Genomic DNA, 20,969 nt, shown 5'->3' with positions numbered 1-20,969 from the left:
TCCCAGCTGCCTTGAGATCATTGACAAGATCCTCCCGTGTAGTTCTGGGCTGATTCCTCACCATTCTCATGATCATTGCAACTCCACGAGGTGAGATCTTGCATGGAGCCCCAGGCCGAGGGAGATTGACAGGTCTTTTGTGTTTCTTCCATTTGCGAATAATCCCACCAACTGTTGTCACCTTCTCACCAAGCTGCTTGGCAATGGTCTTGTAGCCCATTCCAGCCATGTATAGGTCTACAATCTTGTCCCTGACATCCTTGGAGAGCTCTTTGGTCTTGGCCATGGTGGAGAGTTTGGAATCTGATTGATTTCTTCTGTGGACAGGTGTCTTTTATACAGGCAACGAGCTGAGATTAGGAGCACACTCTTCAAGGGAGTGCTCCTAATCTCAGCTTGTTACCTGTATAAAAGACACCTGAGAGCCAGAAATCTTTCTGATTGAAAGGGGGTCAAATACTTATTTCCCTCATTAAAATGCAAATCAATTTATAACATTTTTGACATGCGTTTTTCTGGATTTTGTTGTTATTATTCTGTCTCTCACTGTTCAAATAAACCTACCATTAAAATTATAGACTGATCATTTCTTTGTCAGTGGGCAAACGTACAAAATCAGCAGGGGATCAAATACTTTTTTCCCTCACTGTAAGGGCCAAGACCGAGTGGGCCAGTGGCCAGGACCCGAGGACCTTGGCTGGATCGAGTCAGCTAGCCTCCCCTAGGTCCCCCTAGCCCGAGGGTTGATATATATAGGAAGTGGTCCCAGTGATTAGGACACGCTAGCCCAGAGGCTATACCTCCCCAGGGTATCGGGTGGAAGGGGCCGATACCCCTTTGTGTCAGGGACCTTGTGTTACCGTTGTAGTTATAAATAAACGTGTTGCCTCCAGAGAAGACTGAGTCTCCATCATCACCACTACAACTGGTGTCAGAAGTGGCCAAAGACCTAACTAGAAATGGAGGCAAGGAGTCGTGCATGGACCTGGGCTCCGGACGACGCTGACGACGGTGCTGCGCTTGCTCCAGGGGCGGCACATCACCAAGCAATGAAGAGGCCGTCCCAACGGCCAGTATGCAGCCTGCACAAGCGCCCGTGAGCCCGCCACCTTCGGGGAGTGCGCTCCATGTGGCGCACTCCCGCCTCGCCGACCTGCATGCCACGGCTTCAATCCTTGAAGAGATCCACCGAGGGGTGTATACCTACACAACATCGGGGAGGGGGGCTGGGGTGAAATATTAAGCGAGCAGAGCAGAATATGAGGTCATGGGATTGCAGTGCCATGACCTCCCCCAAACCAAGTACACACTAGCAGGGTGTGTATTCGCCAACCGGACGTCCTTCCAGATTAAACAGGCTGAGTCAGAAATTAACGAGTACAGGTGCATAGACAATAGGTCGAGAAGTAACCATCGCAATGCTCCATGTAAGGGAAGGAAAACGATTGAAAATCACAGGTAGGCGCACAATCGACCGCGCGCGATAACATAACCCTGGATTTTTGAAGTCAAGGGGCATAAAATGGGAAGCCAAAAACCATTCAGACCAGAGTTCATCTCCAACCTCTTGGCCGCCAAGACCGACTCCCTGCCATCCTGCCTCCTTGAGCCGCTCGCAGCATCCGTGCGACGCTAGCGAGTGCCGCTACGAGACAGCGATAGATACAGTTCTCTTCCATCTTCGTCCCTTCGACTCTCACAGCGTCCGTGCGACGCCGTGAGTACAGCCGCGAGGTAAGTAATAGAGCTTGTGAGTATTTCGGGAGTTGGATAGCAGTGCAGGGTTTGCGCCGTGAATAAAAATTAGCACAGAGCATCGGTGTAATGTCTGTGATTTGTGTGTGTGTGGAGCAACTGCATGGAGGAACGCGTGCTGTGGTGTGTGCGCGTGTTAGGGTATAATCGCCTGCAGGTGCGCGCGTGTTTTTGCCGCCGCGTTAGCATTACTGATGGTGTACGCGGGCGTGTGTGGAGTAACTCCGTGCGGCTGTAAGCCAGCAGCATGAGTATGTCCCTCAGAGAGGGCGCTCACGAGGTCGGCGGGGGCCCGGCGGGAGCTGACTGACGTGGTGGAGGAGGGAGTGGAAGGGGCGGACGTCGCACCCCTCCTGCCCGGCGAAGGCAGTGGGGTGGACGTCGGCCCCCACAACTACATTAACCCCCCTTGCCCCCACTTCGGTCTTCGCACCTGTTTGGCTCTCAGTGACGACGTCACAGTTACCCCCAATTCTCTAAGACCAAAACAGGAGGATTTCTCCACAACTCTGGCTATCTCCTGATGATGCTGTTTGTAATTACCAGCGAAACGTCAGGGTACTGTACTCTGTAAATGTTGTAGTGAATTTACTCTCCAACACATAACCGGTGTGCTGAACTCGTGACTAATTTCCACGTTTTGTTTCCGTGAAAAACTTTACTAGTTGGCTGTTTCGGGTGGTGGTGGTGGGTTTAACGACATTCATATTTTCGCGATCTAACCCAAAAAAACCCTCTTTTGGACAATAAAAGCCGACTGATCCTGGCGTCACGGTGGCGAAATGTTAACTGCCTCGCCTGGTATGCAGAAGTGCGCGGGTTTGATCTCGACCCTGACGCCTGCTGCTGTATATTTGGAGTTTAAGTGTCTCGCTTTCCCCGTGCTCGTTTTTTTCCCTCCGGGTCCCCCGGTTTTCCTTTCCACATTTAGAATCAACATCACGCGTTCAGAGTGTATTTGGCTGCCACAAATGTCCACGTGGTGAGCCACTTCGTTGAGCTGTCATTTGTGGTCAAGTCGCTTCTGAAAAAGAGCGAATATAGCAGGTGAATGGGGCCTCACTTGGTTTCAATTAAAAACACGTTTTAAATTGTTCAGATTGACGTGGTTACGGCGCGCGAAGCTGCCGCCTTAAGTGGTCGCTTAGAGTTTCAGCGACGTTCAAAGGCGAACTGGCAAACGACAATAGAGGGGCCTTTGTTCAATAATGGGCAGTTCATAAGCATTGGTTCAAGCAAAGCCCGACGTGCTGCTGCTGAGACCAGTCCCTGCCTATAAACGTCTGGGCAGCTCACCTGCATTGGTTCAGGTGAGCCTGACTCTGCTCATGATGAGATACTGAATGTTGAAACAAGTCGCTGCCTGTCAACATCTGCCAATTCACCTGCATTGGGTCGAGCGAGCTTGGCTCTGCTACTGATGAGACACTGAATGTCGAAACCAGTCCCGACCTATAAACCGCACGTAAGTCCAGTCTGTGAGTGACGTCACCACACAGGCGTAAAATGATGTCACTTGTTAGGTCCGCGCGTGAAGTTACGTCACCGCGCAACATCGGACGTGAGTAACGTTATCACATTGGCACGCCCGTGGCGTGACGCCACCACGTAAATCCAACGTGGCATGACATCACCGCGTACTGCGTCGTGACGTCACTCGGGCGGCCTGCCCCGAGCTGCAGGCGGAGGAGACCGTGACGCTGGTGAGGCTGATGGCGGGCGGAGCGGAGGCGCGCGTCGCGGGGAGAGTGAGCGAGTGGGACCCGGGCCGGAGAGGGGGACGCTGCGAGAGGGTCGCGGCGAGGGGGTCGGGCTCCCAGGGCCCGCGGCACTCGGTCCCGCGAGCCCCGCGCGTCCTGGGCCCCACGGCCGCTGCTTTGGATCCCGTAGCGCGGATGCGCGCGGCGGCGACTCCCATTGGACGAGGCGCTCTCGGCGGTCGCCCAGCAGCCAATGGGAGGCAAGCTGGCGGTGGCACGCGCTGGGAGCAGCTGAAGTGGACTGCGAATTATAGCGCGGGGATAGACCCAGGGTTAGGGGGCCCGGGTTTAGGGGCCCAGGTCTCGGGGTCCCGGGCTCGGGGTCCTGAATTTAGAGTTCCAGGTCTCGGGGTCCCAGGTTTAGAGGTCCCGGGCTCGGGGTCCTGAATTTAGAGGTCGAGGTCTCGTGGTCCCGGGTTTAGAGGTCCAGGTCTCGGGGTCCCAGGTTTAGAGGTCCAGGTCTCGGGGTCCCAGGTTTAGAGGTCCAGGTCTCGGGGTCCCAGGTTTAGAGTTCCAGGTCTCGGGGTCCCAGGTTTAGAGGTCCCGGGCTCGGGGTCCTGAATTTAGAGGTCCAGGCCTCGGGGTCCCGGGTTTAGAGGTCCAGGTCTCGGGGTCCCAGGTTTAGAGTTCCAGGTCTCGGGGTCCCAGGTTTAGAGGTCCCGGGCTCGGGGTCCTGAATTTAGAGGTCGAGGTCTCGGGGTCCCGGGTTTAGAGGTCCAGGTCTCGGGGTCCCAGGTTTAGAGGTCCCGGGCTCGGGGTCCTGAATTTAGAGGTCCAGGTCTCGGGGTCCCGGGTTTAGAGGTCCAGGTCTCGGGGTCCCAGGTTTAGAGTTCCAGGACTCGGGGTCCCAGGTTTAGAGGTCCAGGTCTCGGGGTCCCAGGTTTAGAGGTCCAGGTCTCGGGGTCTCAGGTTTAGAGTTCCAGGTCTCGGGGTCCCAGGTTTAGAGGTCCAGGTCTCGGGGTCCCAGGTTTAGAGTTCCAGGTCTCGGGGTCCCAGGTTTAGAGGTCCAGGTCTCGGGGTCCCAGGTTTAGAGTTCCAGGTCTCGGGGTCCCAGGTTTAGAGGTCCAGGTCTCGGGGTCCCAGGTTTAGAGTTCCAGGTCTCGGGGTCCCAGGTTTAGAGTTCCAGGTCTCGGGGTCCCAGGTTTAGAGTTCCAGGTCTCGGGGTCCCGGGTTTAGAGGTCCAGGTCTCGGGGTCCCAGGTTTAGAGTTCCAGGTCTCGGGGTCCTGGGTTTAGAGGTCCAGGTCTCGGGGTCCCAGGTTTAGAGGTCCAGGTCTCGGGGTCCCAGGTTTAGAGGTCCAGGTCTCGGGGTCCCGGGTTTAGAGGTCCAGGTCTCGGGGTCCCAGGTTTAGAGTTCCAGGTCTCGGGGTCCCAGGTTTAGAGGTCCAGGTCTCGGAGTCCCAGGTTTAGAGGTCCAGGTCTCGGGGTCCCGGGTTTAGAGGTCCAGGTCTCGGGGTCCCAGGTTTAGAGGTCCAGGTCTCGGGGTCCCGGGTTTAGAGGTCCAGGTCTCGGGGTCCCAGGTTTAGGGGCCATGGTCTCAGAATCCCGGGTTTAGGGGCGCAGCTCTCGAGGCCCGGGTTTAGGGGCCCAGGTTTCAGGGTCCCAGGTCTCGGGGTTTAGGGTCCCATGTCTCTGGGTTTAAGGGCCCAGGGCTCTCGGTCCCGGGTTTCGGGGCCCATGTCCCTGGTTTAGTGGCCGAGGTCTCGGGTTTAGCGGCCGAGGTCTCGGGTTTAGGAACCTTGGACCGGGGTTTAGGGATCCGAGTCGGCGCGGTTATGAACTTGGGTGTAGAGACTTGGGAAGTGCGTTTATATTCCTGAACCCGTGTTCATGGACCTGGATTTATGAGAGTCCTGCATTTATACTCTTTGATTATTTCGGTAAAGTCACGTAGGTATACAATAAATAAAAGCACGTGACTTTACCGAAAGAACCAAAGAGTATGGATCCCTGCAGTCACGAAAACTTCAAATTTAGTCCTGCACTTGACAACCTGAGGTTAGAGACCCAAGTTAACGGGATTAGAGGCCTGGGTTTCTGGTCGTGAGTTTAGGGTTCTGGATTAGAGCCTGGGTTTCAGTGTGAATGCAGTTTTACAACATAATTGCTATTATTAAGTGTGTTTTTTTGTATCTGTAATTGTGGAATGCTTTGATGTCTGCTGGTCGAGCCTGCCTTCAAAAATAGCTTCTTAGCTCAGTGGGCTTCACTTAAAAATACACCTGATTTTGTTAGGGTTCTGGGGCTTAGGAACCCGGGGTTAAGTATTCAGGGTTTACGTTCGTGTTGAGAAACATGAGTTCATGGTCCTGGGTTTATGGGCCTGGGTTTAGCAACCTGAGTATAGGGGCCTAGATTTAGGGATCCGTGTTTCGCTTTCTGGGTTTAGGGTTCTGTGTTTAGGGTCCTCGGTTCAGGGGTTTCGGTTTAGGTTCCTGGGTTTAGGATTCTGGGCTTAGGGTCCCGTTTATGGTGTTGAGTCAATTTCCGCAATCATGACAAATTATACTGAGCAACTATAAGTCCGCCCGCCATCACTCTGACACGGCTGCTGCGTGGAAGGAAAACTACGGTATCCGTGTTTGTCGTTGTGGTTGGTGATGTGGGTGTGTGTAGTTGTGTTTGAGCGGTTGTATTTGTGTGTGTAGAAGGTGTTGGTACACTTTTTATGATGTCTGGTTGTGGTTTTAGTGGTTTATGATTCTGCTTTGTGCACATGTCGTGCTTGTCATTGAACATTTGTTTACGGTTGTGGTTGAAGAGGTTGTGTATCGTCGTGTTTATGTGCTTTGTGTGATGTATGATTGTTCCAGTGGTTGGTGTTTATGGTCCTTGTTTTAGGATCTTGAGTTTAGTGATGAGGGTATAGGGTCCTGGACTTGTGGTCAAAGGATTTAGAATTCTGAATTTAGGCTCTTGGGTTGAGGGCTTTAGAGTTTAAGGTCCTGAGTTTATGGTTCATGGTCCTGATTTTACGGTGCTGGACTTCTAGTCGTAGGTTTTAGGAGCTGGGTTTATGGTCTTGGGTTAGGATCTTGGGTTTAGGGTCCTGGTGTTATGGTCCTGGGTTTTAGGTCTTGGGTTTAAGGCTCTGGGTATACGGTTCTAGGTTTAGGGCTCTATGTTTAGGGCTATGGGTTTAGGGTCCTGGGTTCAGCTTCCTGGGTTAAGGGTCTTGGATTCAGGATTTTGTTTGAGTTGAGTTTATTTTATTTGTTACATGGATGATCCTGCTTATCCATTTTTCTAGATATTTTACAAGGGAGATCCGTGGTGCATTAGCACACACAATAAAGAGTAATACACCAATTGTGCAGAGAATGAGTACAGTGTCCTTAAAGATTATTGCACAACTTACAAATGAATATTTAACGGTCGTATATTAACACCTGAATAAAAAAACCTGTAAATGTAATGAGGCGTCAGAGAAAGTTAGGTACACTTGCGAGAGTAACGTCTATATTTGAGTCTTAACCGAAATATAAGCAAACGCCAATTGAAAGAGATGATGCAAACTTAGGAGCAAGAGGCGCCAGAAATAAGTTAGGTATATTTGCAATTATGTTGTGTTTTGGTTTAATATAAAAAATAAAGAGGGTAAGTGAAGAGAGGCAACCAGGCTTTAGATTAGCGGCAAGAGTATTCCCGAAGCGTGTAGCATCAATACACAACTTTTTCTTTTTACCAAACAAAGTTTTAGTGAATGGAATGTTTAGTAGTAATAAGGAGGCACATCTGAGGCTATGGGAGGGAGTTAGAGGAACGAAGTGGTCCTTTAGGATGAAGACAGCTCTGCGGATGTTCAGGGGGGGGGACAGATTTGAGTTAATGTACAGGTTGCACTGACGAGTTTTATGGGGGGGGAGGGGGCGTCAATGGAAAAACGGAGAGTGGAGTGGTTTAATGGTATGAGACCTTTTAATGTACATTTGTAAGATAGGCGGGAGATGGTGTCACAGTCGTCAAATATGGGCTTTAACTATATTGAAACGGAGACGAGGTGGAATACAGCGTTTGTTTCTGTATAGGAATTCAACTTTTTTTTGTTGGCCATGTGGTCGATATGGGTCTTGAAGACAGTTTTAAGTCCAGGATAATGCCTACAGATTTTAAGTTGTCGGCCTGCTCAACAAGGTTCGAGTCCAGAGCCACAATGTACATAGGTGATGAGACAAGTTTGGGGCACCTGGAGAATAACAACGTTGGAGTTTTTTACCGTTGAGGACCAGCTTTAGAAAATTAAGGTGAAGATTATCGAAGTCCTGTTGTAGTGGCATGCATTTTATGTTTGTATGTTGAACTTCTTTCTTACCGTACGTAGCTAACCATGCTAATCGGAGTTGCAGGGAAACATTGGTGAGTGAGATGGGTGCCCGGGATACGTGACGAGCAGTGATGAGTTATCAGAGATGGCGAGTGTAACTTTCTGACCCACCTTTTGGACATCTGTGAAAAAGAGATGAATAACTTAATAGGTTTCTCCAGGATGAACAAAGATTATTATTGATAATAGTGTTAAACGTTGGTGAGGAGTTTTGTGTGTGTGTTTCTGGGAGTGTTAATGAATCATGCTGATTGATGGTAAAGTGGTGAGTAATAGTGATCTTTAGTGAGTAATGATAAGCATTGGTGAGTTTTTACAAGTGTTAGGGGGGAGGAATGGTAGCCTTCATGCGGCCCACCACTTAAGTGTCTCATTGCACGACTAATATCATCGCTTCAGCCTTTTTGAAAAACGTTCATATATACGATTTCAAAGAAGAGTGTAAATCCCATCCGAGTAGGACCTCCAGTCCGAGTGTATCAACTCAACGTGGAAGGCCTCTCGCATGCATAGTGCGACGTGCCCGCCAAATGTTGACATCAAGGAAAGATTGACGTTGCGCTGCAGGAAATCCAAACAGCAGAAGGCAACTGATTTTTAAAGTAATGGTGAGTGTTAGAATCTTTTGGCGAGTGTTGGCGAGTAATGGTGGACTCTGTTCTCTGCAGGCCAATGGAGCCAGAGCTCATCACTTCGATGACTTCACAGCGGGAGGTGCCCCTCTCCTCACAGCAGGGGGTGCCCCTTCAGGACCTGGAGGCCGAATCACCGGCACCACCCCCTTACCTTGCCCCGCCCCCTTACCCAGACCCGGCCGACATGATTGGTCTGGCCGGGTGTGACATCCCTCCACAAGGTCCGCCCCTGTACCTGACTTCGTGTAATATCACACACATGGCCCCGCCCCCATGTGATGTCACATTCCTGGCACCTCCTCCGGCTCCACCCCTGCACATGGAGGAGCAGGAGGCTCCATTGGATCTTTCAATGAGCTCCCAGGACAGGGTGACAGGTGAGTGTGTGGGTGTGAGTGTCTCTGAGTATGTGTGTGTGTGGGGAGCAGTGGCGCAATGGTTAGCATGCTGCGCTAGGAGCCCGGCGACCCGAGTTCGATTCCCACTCATGGCCACCACCAGTGACAAATATCTTAACCGGTCATGAGCCTTCTCTAAGTCGACTCGGCCACGAGTACCTGTGTAAAAATTTTCACTGGGGAGACAAAGGCGGCCGGGAGTGGTGTTGGTCACCCACCCCTTCGTGTGCTGTGCCAGCCTTCATAGGTGTTCTTTAACAGCACTTGGCCCAACAGACTCTTCAGGCTATAGGGAGATATTTGTCTTTGTGCACAAGGGGCTGTTAATCCCTTCACCTTAGGTTAAATCATGGAAAAAAATAAGCTTGTGCCAGAGAAGAGAGAGACAGATGTCTATGATGTCTTCTGGACAAACCCCATTTTGCAGTCAGAAGACTGTACCCCCTCACCTCAGGGTTCCCCAGAAACAGCAGGAAATCACTGCGGTTGGGTCACGTGGAATGTTCGATCGGCATTGGCGCATTCACTCAAAATTATGGGTGTACGTTATGTCCAAGCAAGAGCATCTCTAGAATAAAGTAATGAAGCAACACCTCCGATTAGCACGGTTGGTTATGTACAGTGCGAAAGAAGTTCAACATACATATTCTTGGTTCTTTCGGCAAAGTCACGTAGTGGCTATCCACATATACAAACACAGAGACAATTTCAACCGAGAAGATGGATTCTGGCTTAGCAATCATTGGAAGGATTTGATAAACCATTTCGGGTCTTAATTGATTGTTCACGCTTACGGTGGCTTTCAGACCGCATCCATTATTTTCGTCTCCCCCCTCCTCTTTTCCGAACATAGATGGACTCGTCCATCTTAATAACTGCCAAATCGCTCTCCGTGGTGCCAACGTTTAAAAAAAACGCCACTTTTTAAAAATTTTCTTGCTGTGGTTTTCACGCCTGATGATGATTGCTTGTGTTGCAGTCGAAACGTGATAATTTTATTGTTTTATATTTTTATTATTTTATTGTTTCCCTTCTACGTGACTTTACCGAAATAACCAAGAATATGAATCCCTGCAGTCACGAAAGCTTTAAATAAAAAAAAATTCAACATGTTCATGACACCAGGACCTACCGTGGAGCTGATCTGCCCACTGACCATCGGCTTGTCATCTGTAATGTCAGCCTGCCATACTTCCACTGCAGGGTGGGTGTCCATCTAGGACCCCATTCAATAGCCTGGTCTCGGTCAGCAAAAACAGGCCTGAAGGTTTGCTGAGCATTTCTGTGAGGCCTTGGGGAGGGAAAACCCCTCAAGGTGGGGATGACCCGGGTGGGGCAGCAGTGCCTCAAATATAGGAAGTAGTTTCTCCTTGGTAGTGGCTGCCTGACGTGCCACCTGCTGAGGAAGTGTGAAGACCAATCCAGAGCCCAAGAGTAGGTAAATTACTCGGCAGAGATGACCCTCCCAAGCGAACTGATGAGAGAGGGTGGTGTTTGTGTAAATGCTGTTCTACATTCCATAATTACAATCAACTGGACTCCAAGTTCGGTTTTGCAGCATTGGAAGAATGCCCTAATTGTAAAAAGATATCGAGGCATATCCCTCCTCAGTGTGTCGGGAAAAATCCTGACCAGCATTATTCAACATCGCCTTGCTAGGAATGCAGAGGAAAGGCTTGCAGAGCCCCAATGTGGTTTCAGACCAGGGTGGGCCTGCCCAAATGACATATATTCTCTGTCTGTCTGCTAGGTGTAGGGAATTTCAGCAGGAACTACAACTCTGCTTTATATACATTGTCAAGGCCTATGCTACCATCAATAGCCAGGGCTATGGGTTAATCTTCTTGCTTTTGAGTTCTCTGAACCTCTTCTGGCGATCTTTAAGGAGCTTCACGATGATGGACAAGCCCAGGTAAAGCTGCTTGGCCAGCAGTCGGAACCATTCGCTGTTCACCTTGGGGTGCGACAGGGATGTCTTCTGGCCTCGACACGAATTTAACATATTTTTTGATAACATAGTTCGAGACACTTTCCATCGCTGTACTGGAGGAATTTCTATCTGGTACAGATACAATGCGAGGCTGATCGATGCTTGATTGTGGTAAAGGGATGGCTATTGTAGATAGAGTGGAGAAGTTTCCTTACCTGGGCAGTGTGCTTAAGACCAGCTCTGGTTTGGCAGCGGAGGTTTCTGAATCAGTTGAGTTGCGTAATGCTGTGTGGAAGCGGCCGAATCTATAATTACGAAACTCCATGTCTTCTCGGCCACAGTTATGCCCTCCCTTCTCTATGTTTGCAAAATGTGGATCCCTTTGAAATAACATATGCACCAGTTCCAAACATTCAGGCTGGCCTGCCTATGATCCATCCTGGGTTTAACCAGACTGTGTGAGGAGCTCACAGAGCTCCTCCGGCAGGCAAGGCTGCGTTGGCATGCCCAAGCAGCTTCTGTTTGGCCGGATAGAGGGGGCTAAATGGGTGCGGCACGGGCTTGGGAAGAGATGGACTGATGTAATATAGGAGGATGTGGAGCTGATTGGACTTGTGGATGACTGATACCAGCTGTGTCAAGATCAGTCTTTGTGGGGGAGGAGGCTTGTGAAGGACGCTACTGGGCAGTTGGAGGCAGTCGCCCTCCAACGAGCAGAGCACCGAACAGCTAAACGCAGCGGGGTGGCACAGTGGGGAGCACAGTTTGTGTATCTGCCAGTCATCCCAGTGAGTCAATTCATGGCACCTAGGTCTGTCCTGTGAGCTCCTGCCAGCAAGTCTTTCATACTACTACTACTACGTAGCCTCAACATGCACCTAGACTGGCACAAGCATTGTCACTGCCACTTAGTGGTGAATGGCGGCTGTTGAACCGTATGTATGTTGAATTACTTTCGCACCGTATGTAGCCAACCATGCTAATCGGATGAGCGACCATGCTAAATTGAAGGTGCCTGGTTAAACCCAGGTGTGTTGTGTCTGTGGAGTGGTGTTGCAGTGGTTAGCGGACTGCGCTACAATCCCGGCAACCCAAGTTCGATTACCAATCAAGCCAACATCAGTAAGGAATATCTGAACCGGTCCTGAGCCCCCCCCTAGTTCCATTCAGCCTAAAATGAGTATCTGGTGCAGTGTGTAGTAAACAGCGTATGCGAGACAAAGGTGGCTGGGCTTGGTGCTGGCCACCCACCCTCTCTTGTGCCATGGCGGTCTTGGTACTCGCAAAAAGCACTCGTCCTCAACAGCCTGAAGCGGCTACCGGGGAGATCTGTCTTTGTGTGTGTGCGTACGTTCTCTAATTCTGACTTCAACCCAACAGATGAGGCCCTGGATCTTTCCAGACGGACGTGCAGATCATCAACACATAGGTGAAGGAAACACACACCACACGTAAACACACACCACATGTAAATACACCACATGTAAACACGCACCACACATGAACACGCACCACACGTAAACACGCACCACACGTAAACACACATCACACGTAAATACACACCACACGTAAATACACCACACCACACACAAACACACAGAAACACACACTACACATACCATGCACACACCGTCTGCACCGCACACCACACACTCTCACCGTCCCTCATCCCTCCCCTCCCCGCTTGCGCTCCCAGGGCCCCTAGTGTGTGGACCATGCCGGCGGCTCCGGATCTCGGCTCCAAACCCATGTCGCTCTCGGTTCCGGACCCTGGCTCTTTGCCGGTGCCGGTTGTGGGGGGCGGCCCCCTCGAGGGTTTCCTGTCGCGCTTGTGCTGCCAGCACCAGCGGCTGCTGCTGGGCCTCCTCCGCTACGCCACCAACTCCCGCACCGCCATCGCCGCTGCTGGTAGTGGTCCCGCCGTCGTTCGACAAACGATCGGCACCGCCGAGGAGCCGGGACCGGTAGCCGGCAGTTCGAGGGAGCCGACTGCCGGCCTTGTAATGGCCCCGGCGCTCAGCTGGGGCCCCTCTGGCCTCACCGGCCTCGCCGGCCCCACGTGTGATGGCAGTGCCACCGTGCAGCTCTGCGAGGAGGATACCGGTGCCCGGGCCACGGCGCTGTTCAGCGTGAACGGAGGCGGTGCTGTGCCCATCCACTTCCAAACACCGGGGCAGCCGCTGTGGCTGCCGGTGCAGGCGGTGCAGCCTCTGCGAGTGCAGCAGTCGGACGCGGGGGGTGCCAGCGAGGCCGGGGCTCGGCCCGTCGATCCACTGCCGGTGCCTTCCTCTTTCCCGGGCGTCGACGAGGCGGAAGAGAGGGAGGGGGTGGCGGCGGCCAGTGTTGTCGAGGGGCCGGCGACGACGGAGGATGGCGCGGTGGGATCGACAGCGCCTGGCAAGCACTCGCCGAAGAAGCGTAAGAAGAAGAGCAAGCGGAGGAAGGCGGCGGTGACGGTGGCCGGGGCGGGGGCGGAGGCACGGGCGGGTGGGCTGGGCCGCAGCGCGGGCACTGCCCGCAAATCGTTGGTCCCCGGTTGCGCCCGCGCCACTACCTTGATGCCGCACCTCCTCCAGCAGCAGCAGCAGCGGCACCGGCGCCGCCACCACCACCATCACCGGCGCTGCGGCTACGAGCGGCCGAGCCTGAGCGAGGCGGCGCAGTGTGACGTGGTGTACGTGAGCCGCCCCGTCGACCCCCATGGCGACGGTGCTGGCGAATCTGTCGAGAACGCAGCGGGCTCCGGGAACGATGGCGGCGATGGCAATGACGGCGCCACCGCGGCAGCTCCTACGGACGCCGGCGTCTCCGTGGCTACACCAGTGCCCAAGCCGGTACCGGCACCGCCGCTGTCGCCGGTGCGGTGCTATGGCAAGCGCTCGGCTCGCAAGAGCACGCGGGGCCACGTGAGCGGTGCTGGCGGCACGTGGGAGGTGCACACAGTGCGCGTGGCGCGGGCGGCGCTCATCGGCGTTCCTGATATCGGGCGCCGGCGCGCACTCTCTGACAATAACAGTCGCTCGCTCCCCAATAACACCGGTGCCGGAACGGGTACAAGCAGTCACCACCACCGGCGCACGCTCTCAGCGTCGTGCTGTGACGCCAGCGCTCTCTTCCCTGCTACTGGCGAGCGCCATTCAGCGCTATCGGAGAACGAGCTGGGGGGTGGCGGTGGTGGCGAGATCTTGAAGACGGTGGTGCCGCCGGTGCCAGTGGGACCCTCGGAGGACAACGTGGTGAGAGTGGAGGATGGTGCCCGCATCGCTCAACCCCGACCGCGTGTGGAGCGAGGGGTCCGAGCGAGGATGAGAAGCTGGCGTGGCCTTCGTACCGGCGCTGGCGCCGCCACCAATGCCAGGAAGACGGCAAGAGGCTCTGGTCTTGTTGGCGCCAGCGCCGAGATCGCGGCGTCCCCCTCGGCTCTAGCTCCACCCACCTCCTCGTGCCAGATGGCGCCGCCGGAACGGTTAGCCACTGCCCCTGTTGTTGCCGGTCCATCGATGCCAGCCGCCGAGCCCACGGCGACCGACGGTGATGGCGTCTCCCTGTCGCTCCTCGACCGCGTGGCTCCACCGACACCACCACCACCAGCAGCAGCATCCCTGACGCCAACGGCCGAGACCGGCGAGCCTTCCCATTTGCCCAGCACAGACTTGCTCGCTGGCGCCAACCGCTCCCCCATACCACCGGCATCTCCGGCGCTGGTGGCGGAGGAGGAGACCGAGGAGTCGGCACCGCTGGTGAGAGCTGGGACAGAAATGAAGAGGGAGGAGGAGGAGAGGAGGGGAGGAGACGCGGCGCTACCGCCCACGCCGGAGGTGGCGCCATCTTCTTCCCCGGGGGTCGGCGCAGGAGAGGGAGGGGCCTGCGGGGAGGCTGGCGGTGGAGGGGGGTGCGGGGGATCCCCTGTGGGGGCGGGGGAGGAGGAGGGAGTGCACTCCGCCCGCGAGACGCAAGCGGTGACGGCGCCGGCGATGACGGTGCCAGCTCCTGCCACGCCGTGCCCGGTGAGCGGGCAACACTCGGAGACTTCCGGGGACGCGGGGGAGGCGGCGGGGGGGGAGGGGGAGGAGGGCGGGGGTGAGGGGGGGGTGACCCCCCCTGGAATGGTGACGGCGCGGGGGGGGGAGGAGGGGGTCGAAGGGCGGGGGCCGGAGACGGCGGAGGCGGCGCAGGAGGCGCCATCGTGGGCGGCCGCGCGTCACTGCCGCCTGCGCGAGCGCGCACTGGTGGCGCCCGCCCCCCTGTCCCCCCCCCCACCTCCTCCTCCGCTCCCCCCCGCGACGGCCCCGCACACCGCTCGGACCGCGCCGGAGACGCGGTGGCGCGGAGAGGCTACCCAGCGGCCCTCTGTGATGGTGCCGAAGCTGACGCAGCCGCCATCACCGCCGTCGTCGTGGTTGGAGGAGGATGAAGTAAATGCGGTGGCCGGCACTATCGCCTTCACCAGGGCATCCGGCAGGGGCGACGGCACCGAAGCGGCGGTGCTCGGCACGCGGAGTCACAAGCGGCGCCGGGAATCGGCGTCGCCACACGACAAGAGGAAGAAATGCCGGCGCAACGAACTTCAGCTGCTGTCCATGGCCGACACGCGCAACGGGCGTGTGTGGCGCGATTTCCTCGACTCGGTGGAGACAGTGGCAGCCGTGCCGGCGCCACGTCCGGATGCAGACATCGTCAGGGCGGCGCGGGGGCGACGGCACGACTCCGCGGAAACCGGTGGGGGGGTTGGGGAAACCGTGGCGGTGAAGAGGGGTGTGGGAGGACCCCCCTCTCCCCCGGCATCGCCAGTGCCAAACGACGACTCGGACGAAGACGCAGGCGCCCGCGGTGACTTTAGCTCTGACGAGGAGGAGGGGGAGTTTGAGGATGATTATGACGAGTTGGGCGACTACGATGAGGACGATGAGGAGGAGGATGTGGAGGCGCTGCTCGCCCGCTGGATTCCCGCCGATTGCGCACGGCGCCTGCGGGCGCTCACGGAGCGCTACCACAACATGGCGGCTGGGTGGGTCGCTGTGGGGACGGCGCCGGCCCATCCGCCGTCCGCCAGTCGAGCCCACGGCGCCGGCGCAGAGGCCGAGCACGAGCCGGGCACCGCCACCCCACCGAGCCACGCCGCCGGCGCGTGCGTGTGCGCGTGTGGCGATGGTGACACGGGGGCAGCGGCGAGCGGTGCGGTGGACGGAGTGGCGAGCGGCCTGCCATGCGTGAACGGCGCATGCGAAGCGAACGGTGCCGAGGCGAGCGTGGGGAGCGAGTGCGGCGCGATCATCGACGGCGCGTGCGACGATGATGACGACGACGACCCCGCGTGCGGCGCGAGCGACTCGGGGGGCATGAGCGCGGTGAGCAGCGCCGGTAGCTCGTGCGGCGTAGACGGCGTGGTTTGGTCAACTCGTGGCCCTGGCGCCGTGCGTCTCCTCTTCAGCCGGCCGCTTCGCGTGTCGGATGTCCGCCGCTGGTTCCTGGAGCCGACCACGACAACGACCGCCGCTGGTGGCGACGGCGGCAGCAGCAGCAGCAGTTCTGGCAGCACCGGCAGCTACGTGAGGCTGAGCAGGACCAGCTCCGAGAACGCGACCACCCGGCTGGACCGGGGAGTGAAAGGGGGCTCGGCGCGCTACCACCAGGGCCGACAGGGATCGGCACGGGCCCTGCGCAGGCCTCGACGGGATGAGGGGCAGGGGAGTCCCCGGCGTCGCCCGGCTGGCACCCGTGACAGCGCCGACGACCGCGTCGGGAAACACCTCAAGAAGTTCGCCGACAACGAGCCCACGCGCCGGGCCGGGGCGGTGGTGGGGACAGGGGGGGGAGCTGTGCGGGCTAGAGGGGGGGGTCAGGTGGCACCGCCCCCCACGGCAGAGGTAGCGACGAGGAGGGCGGTGGAGGTGGTGGCAGCGGCGGCAGCGAGGAGGAGGAGGAGGAGGAGGGGCGAGGAGGAGAGTTCGCGAATCCTCCGCAAGTACCAGCACATGAGGGGCAAGGGCCTCCCCAGGAGGGGAGGCCATCGCCACGGGAACGAGGAGCAGGAGGAGGGGGCGGACTCAACAAGGAGGCGACTGCGGACGACAACGACGATGGGGAAAGTCGATCACGAGGAGGAGGAGGTGCGGCCCCAGGGAGGGGTTAGCGTTGCTCGGCGCGGTTTCCATCAGTCGTGAGCGCGCTATTGTTATTTAAAAAGTGATGTTTCTGGCAGGGTTTGAAGTGTTGCAATGTTACTAGGCCTTTACTTGACACGTAGTAGGTCTTACACAGCCAAATTCATTCGTAATAGAATTTTGGGTTAAGCCACTTAATGATCTGGCTAAACTTTTGCCGTGTATAATCTTCCATCACCCGACACGTACAAAGCCAAACAATTGTTGTGTCCTATGCAATCAGCTTTGCAATAATACGGCAATTATTGAAGTCGCTCAGTGCCGTGACGATTTTAAAGGGGCGTTATAGCACGAATAGTGCGTGATTATATTGTCATTGAGCCTAATGCAAGTTTCCTGACCTTATGCTCCGTGTGTCGCAGGCTGCGCCGGCGGCGCGAGGAGGAACCGGCAGCGACAGCGGCGGCGATGTCGCCGCTAACCGTGGAGGCGACGTCGCCGCCGTGGGGCCCACCGAGACGAGAAGAACGCGTCGGGCACCGGCGAATGCCGGGGTCGTCGTCATCACCGGCACCCGGGAAGGACTGCGTGGCGCTGAGACAGCGGCGCCTAAGCGCCGAGAGATGCCAGCAAAGGCCACGGAGATGGCCGTGCCTGCGGCAGCGAGGGGCGGCATTGGTGGCGGCATTTGCTGCGACGATGATCGTCAAACTGTGAAGTTGGCAGGGCCCGCGATGGCCACGAGACACGCCGGGAGGAATGCTTCGCCAGGCGGTGAGAGGATGGCTCGCACGAGGGCCCATGGCGCCATCGAGGAGGCGGAGACGGTCCGGCACGGGGCGCCAGGGGCGGGGTTGGTGCGACGCTGCGGGAAGTCGGGCGTAGACCGAGGGGTGAGCGGGGGGGGCAGCGGCGGCGGCGGCACCAAAACGCAGCAGGGGGATGCCGCCAAAACCGCACGGGATGCTGAGAAAGCCACAAAGCACGGTGGTGGAAGGCAGCGTGGCTGGGAGGAACCCTTTGGGGAGTGTGAGATATCGCCGCGCAGGCTCACGCGCAAGAGGAAGGCCGAGGAGGAGATGTTGGCGGCCCACTCTGGCCGTGCTGTCCTCCGCAGGGGGCGGTAAGCTGGCACCGCTCGGTGACAAGAGACTCGCCGGTGGACACGCCGGTGGACACGGTGCACACAGTGGATGCGGTGGACAAGGTGGATGCGTGGCATCCATGGCCGCGCGGAGAAGACCCGCCGGTTGATTTCCTCACCTGTCTTGCCGTGAAACGGAACTCAGCCCGGGTCACTGTGTGCAAGTCACGTCGGTGCCGCGATTCAGTTGTTTTCTATTTATGAACTCCGGGCTGCACTGTAATAACCGCGCTGTGCCGTACGTTTCTAATTGTATTAAGAAGCACAGATGAGAGAGGTCAAGCTACAATGTGGTGTGTGAGCCCTCTGTGGAGTGTGGAGAGTGGTATATGGTCAAGCGGTGAGTGGTGAATGGTCATCGGTCAGTGGTGTGTGGCGAGCGATGAATATTGAGTGGTGTGTGGTGAGGGGTGAATGGTGAGTGGTGAGCCATGAATGGTGAGTGGAGTGTGGCGACTGGTGTGTGGTGAGTGGAGTGTGGCGGTGGGGTGCGGGAAGCTATATGCCCCAGGCTACTGTGGGCTCACCTTTCCATCAACCAGAGGTGAGAAGTGGTGGTGGTTACTTATGCCCCCACCGAAGATGAACATCAGTGGAGGGATATAGGCAAGGCCGATGAGTCGGATGCCTTCTATGACCTGTCACAGGTGCTTGCTTAAGTGGCCCCTCATCCTGTTGGGTGACTTTAATGCCCGAGTGGGTCATGATACTGGCACCTGGGCTGGAGTGATTGGAAGGCTGGGCAGAGATGATCTCCCAAGCGAATTGCTGAGGGAGGGTGGCGTTGGTGCGCAGACTGCTGTGCCGGGAAAGGTCCTTGCAAGGATTATTTTACATCGCCTTGACAGGCACGTTGAGGAAAGGTTTGTAGAGCCTCAGTGTGTTTTCAGGCCTGGGCGGTCCTGCACAGATGCCATGTTTTTTATCTGTCTGCTACAGCAGAGGTGTAGGGACCTACATCTCTGCTTTATTGACCTGGTCAAGGCCTAATATACCATCAATAGGCCTGGGCTCTGGGTTGTTCGTCGTGCTTTCGGAGTCCCTGACTCTGCTCACAATCATTAAGGACCTTCATGATGGTGGGGAAGGCCCGGGTAAAACTACATGGCTGGGAGTTGGAGCCATTCCCTGTTCACTTGGGCATATGATAGGAATGTCCTCTGGCTCCCACATTATTTAACATCTTTTTCGACTACGTAGTTCATTAAGCCTTCGATGGCTGTACCGAAAAAAAAATCTCCATTTAGTACAGATACAATGGGCGGCTGATTGATGCCCGGGTGCGGTCAAGGGATGGCTCCCTATTGGCCAACCATGTTATATATGCTAATGATATGGTGATTGCTGCTCACTCAGCGGAGGAGTTGGAGGCGCTGCTGCTGAACCTGGAGTGTGCCACTAAGATGTGGGGCCTTACCATCAGCCCCACCAAAACTAAGCACCTACCTGGGTATTTTGTACCATCAGACACTCCACCCCTACAACTCCAAATTGGTGATGGGGCAGTTGTGGAGAGAGTGGAGAGTTGTCCATACCTGGGCAGTGTGCTTATGATCAACTCCGTTTTGACAGCAGAGGTCTCCGAATCAGTTTATCGGCATTGTCTTTTCATCGGCTGCGTAACGCTGTGTGGAAGTTACCTGGGCTGTTGCTCCACACGAAGCTTGGGTCTTCTCGGCCATGGTCATGCCCTCCCCTCTTTATGCTTGCGAGCATCTTTGGCGGTTGGAAACATTAAGGCTGGCTTGCTTATGATCCATCCTGGGTTTCACCAGGCTGGATTTTGTAAGGGGCTAACAAATCCTTGAAACATCTGGACAATGTCCCATCGGTGGCTGGGTCATGTAGCCCCCATGCCCATCGGCTGGACGGAGGGGGCTAAACGGGCACAGCACGGTGTGATTTGGTACAAGAGGATGTGGAGCTCAGTGGACTTGCCGATGACTGGTACCAGCAGTGTCAAGATCGTCCTCTGTGGAGGAGGTTTGGGTAGTTGGAGGCAGTCGATGCTCACAACAACGAGTCTGGCACAAGCGCCATGGTTACGGTTGTTGTAGTGCGTGGTGAATGATGAGGGGTGTGTGCTGAGTGGTGAATGGTTCAGTGGTGTATGGTGAGCATTGAGTGGTGGATGGTGTTCAGCGAGCGGTGCGTGGTGTATTTATTTATCCCCCACCTCCCCCCCGTGTCGTAAATGTCACCGTCTGCTGGAGGTAAGTTATTCTTAACTTCAGCAATTGCCCAAGGGTCACGGAACGTGGTGCAGAGGGATTGGGAACTAACACGTCACTTCCCTAGCCTGCTACCCACAGACCTGGGTAGCAGGCAAAAAAAAAGTTAGATTTGCAATTTTTTTATAGTACAGCTAGAGGTAGGAAGCAGTGAAAACCGGATGTTTTATTCTTTATGGATTTTTACTCAAAAACTGTATTATAGTGCACAATAAAGTATACACAATTCGTAATAATTTAAATCAATACCTCTGCATAGTGCCCAATTGTTCATTTTGGCGCTGCTGGTGCAGCAAGAAGTGAGATTACTTTGAGCGACTAAACGTCCGCTGCGTGTGTGGCAGCCGCTCGTGACACCGCCGCCATGGCAAGACGGCAACAAACATTTTTTGATTTAAAGCTTTCGTGACTGCAGTAATTCATATTCTTAGTTCTTTCCCTTCAACGTGACTTTACCGAAAGAACTAAGAATATGAACAAACATTTTTGTTTTACCCGGCATTGACCGCCGCCAAAGAAGGCGCCGACGGCGGCCCTCAACGCGCATCGTCTCGGAGAGTTGAGCAGCAGCCCGGCGCTGCTCGTGCAAGGCACTGCGGGAATGACCGTTTACCGGGGCACCTATGGACTCCCCGGCGGTTGGTACTGGTGAATCAATCAGTCTTTTTAGCTGCTGCGGTTGCCACACGG

At 55.6% G+C, this 20,969-nt stretch overlaps 1 protein-coding gene across 1 annotated transcript; it reads left to right on the top strand.

The window, feature by feature from the left end:
• The first annotated feature begins 3,343 nt into the window (after window positions 1–3,343).
• On the top strand, window positions 3,344–20,525 carry LOC116944362 (uncharacterized). Its single transcript, XM_076068395.1, has 5 exons — window positions 3,344–3,458; window positions 8,506–8,849; window positions 12,181–12,229; window positions 12,497–14,807; window positions 17,327–20,525. Exons 2-5 carry the CDS (start codon window positions 8,510–8,512, stop codon window positions 18,029–18,031), a joined length of 3,405 nt encoding a protein of 1,134 aa, XP_075924510.1. The 5' UTR covers window positions 3,344–3,458; window positions 8,506–8,509; the 3' UTR covers window positions 18,032–20,525.
• Window positions 20,526–20,969: the final 444 nt, after the last annotated feature.

Source organism: Petromyzon marinus, chromosome 21, assembly GCF_048934315.1.
Source record: "Petromyzon marinus isolate PM22_M1 ecotype Great Lakes invasive population chromosome 21, UKy_Petmar_22M1.pri1.0, whole genome shotgun sequence".
NCBI lineage: Eukaryota > Metazoa > Chordata > Hyperoartia > Petromyzontiformes > Petromyzontidae > Petromyzon > Petromyzon marinus.
The sequence above is the reverse complement of the archived record's forward strand: the minus strand, read 5'-3'. Positions and strand labels throughout refer to the sequence as shown.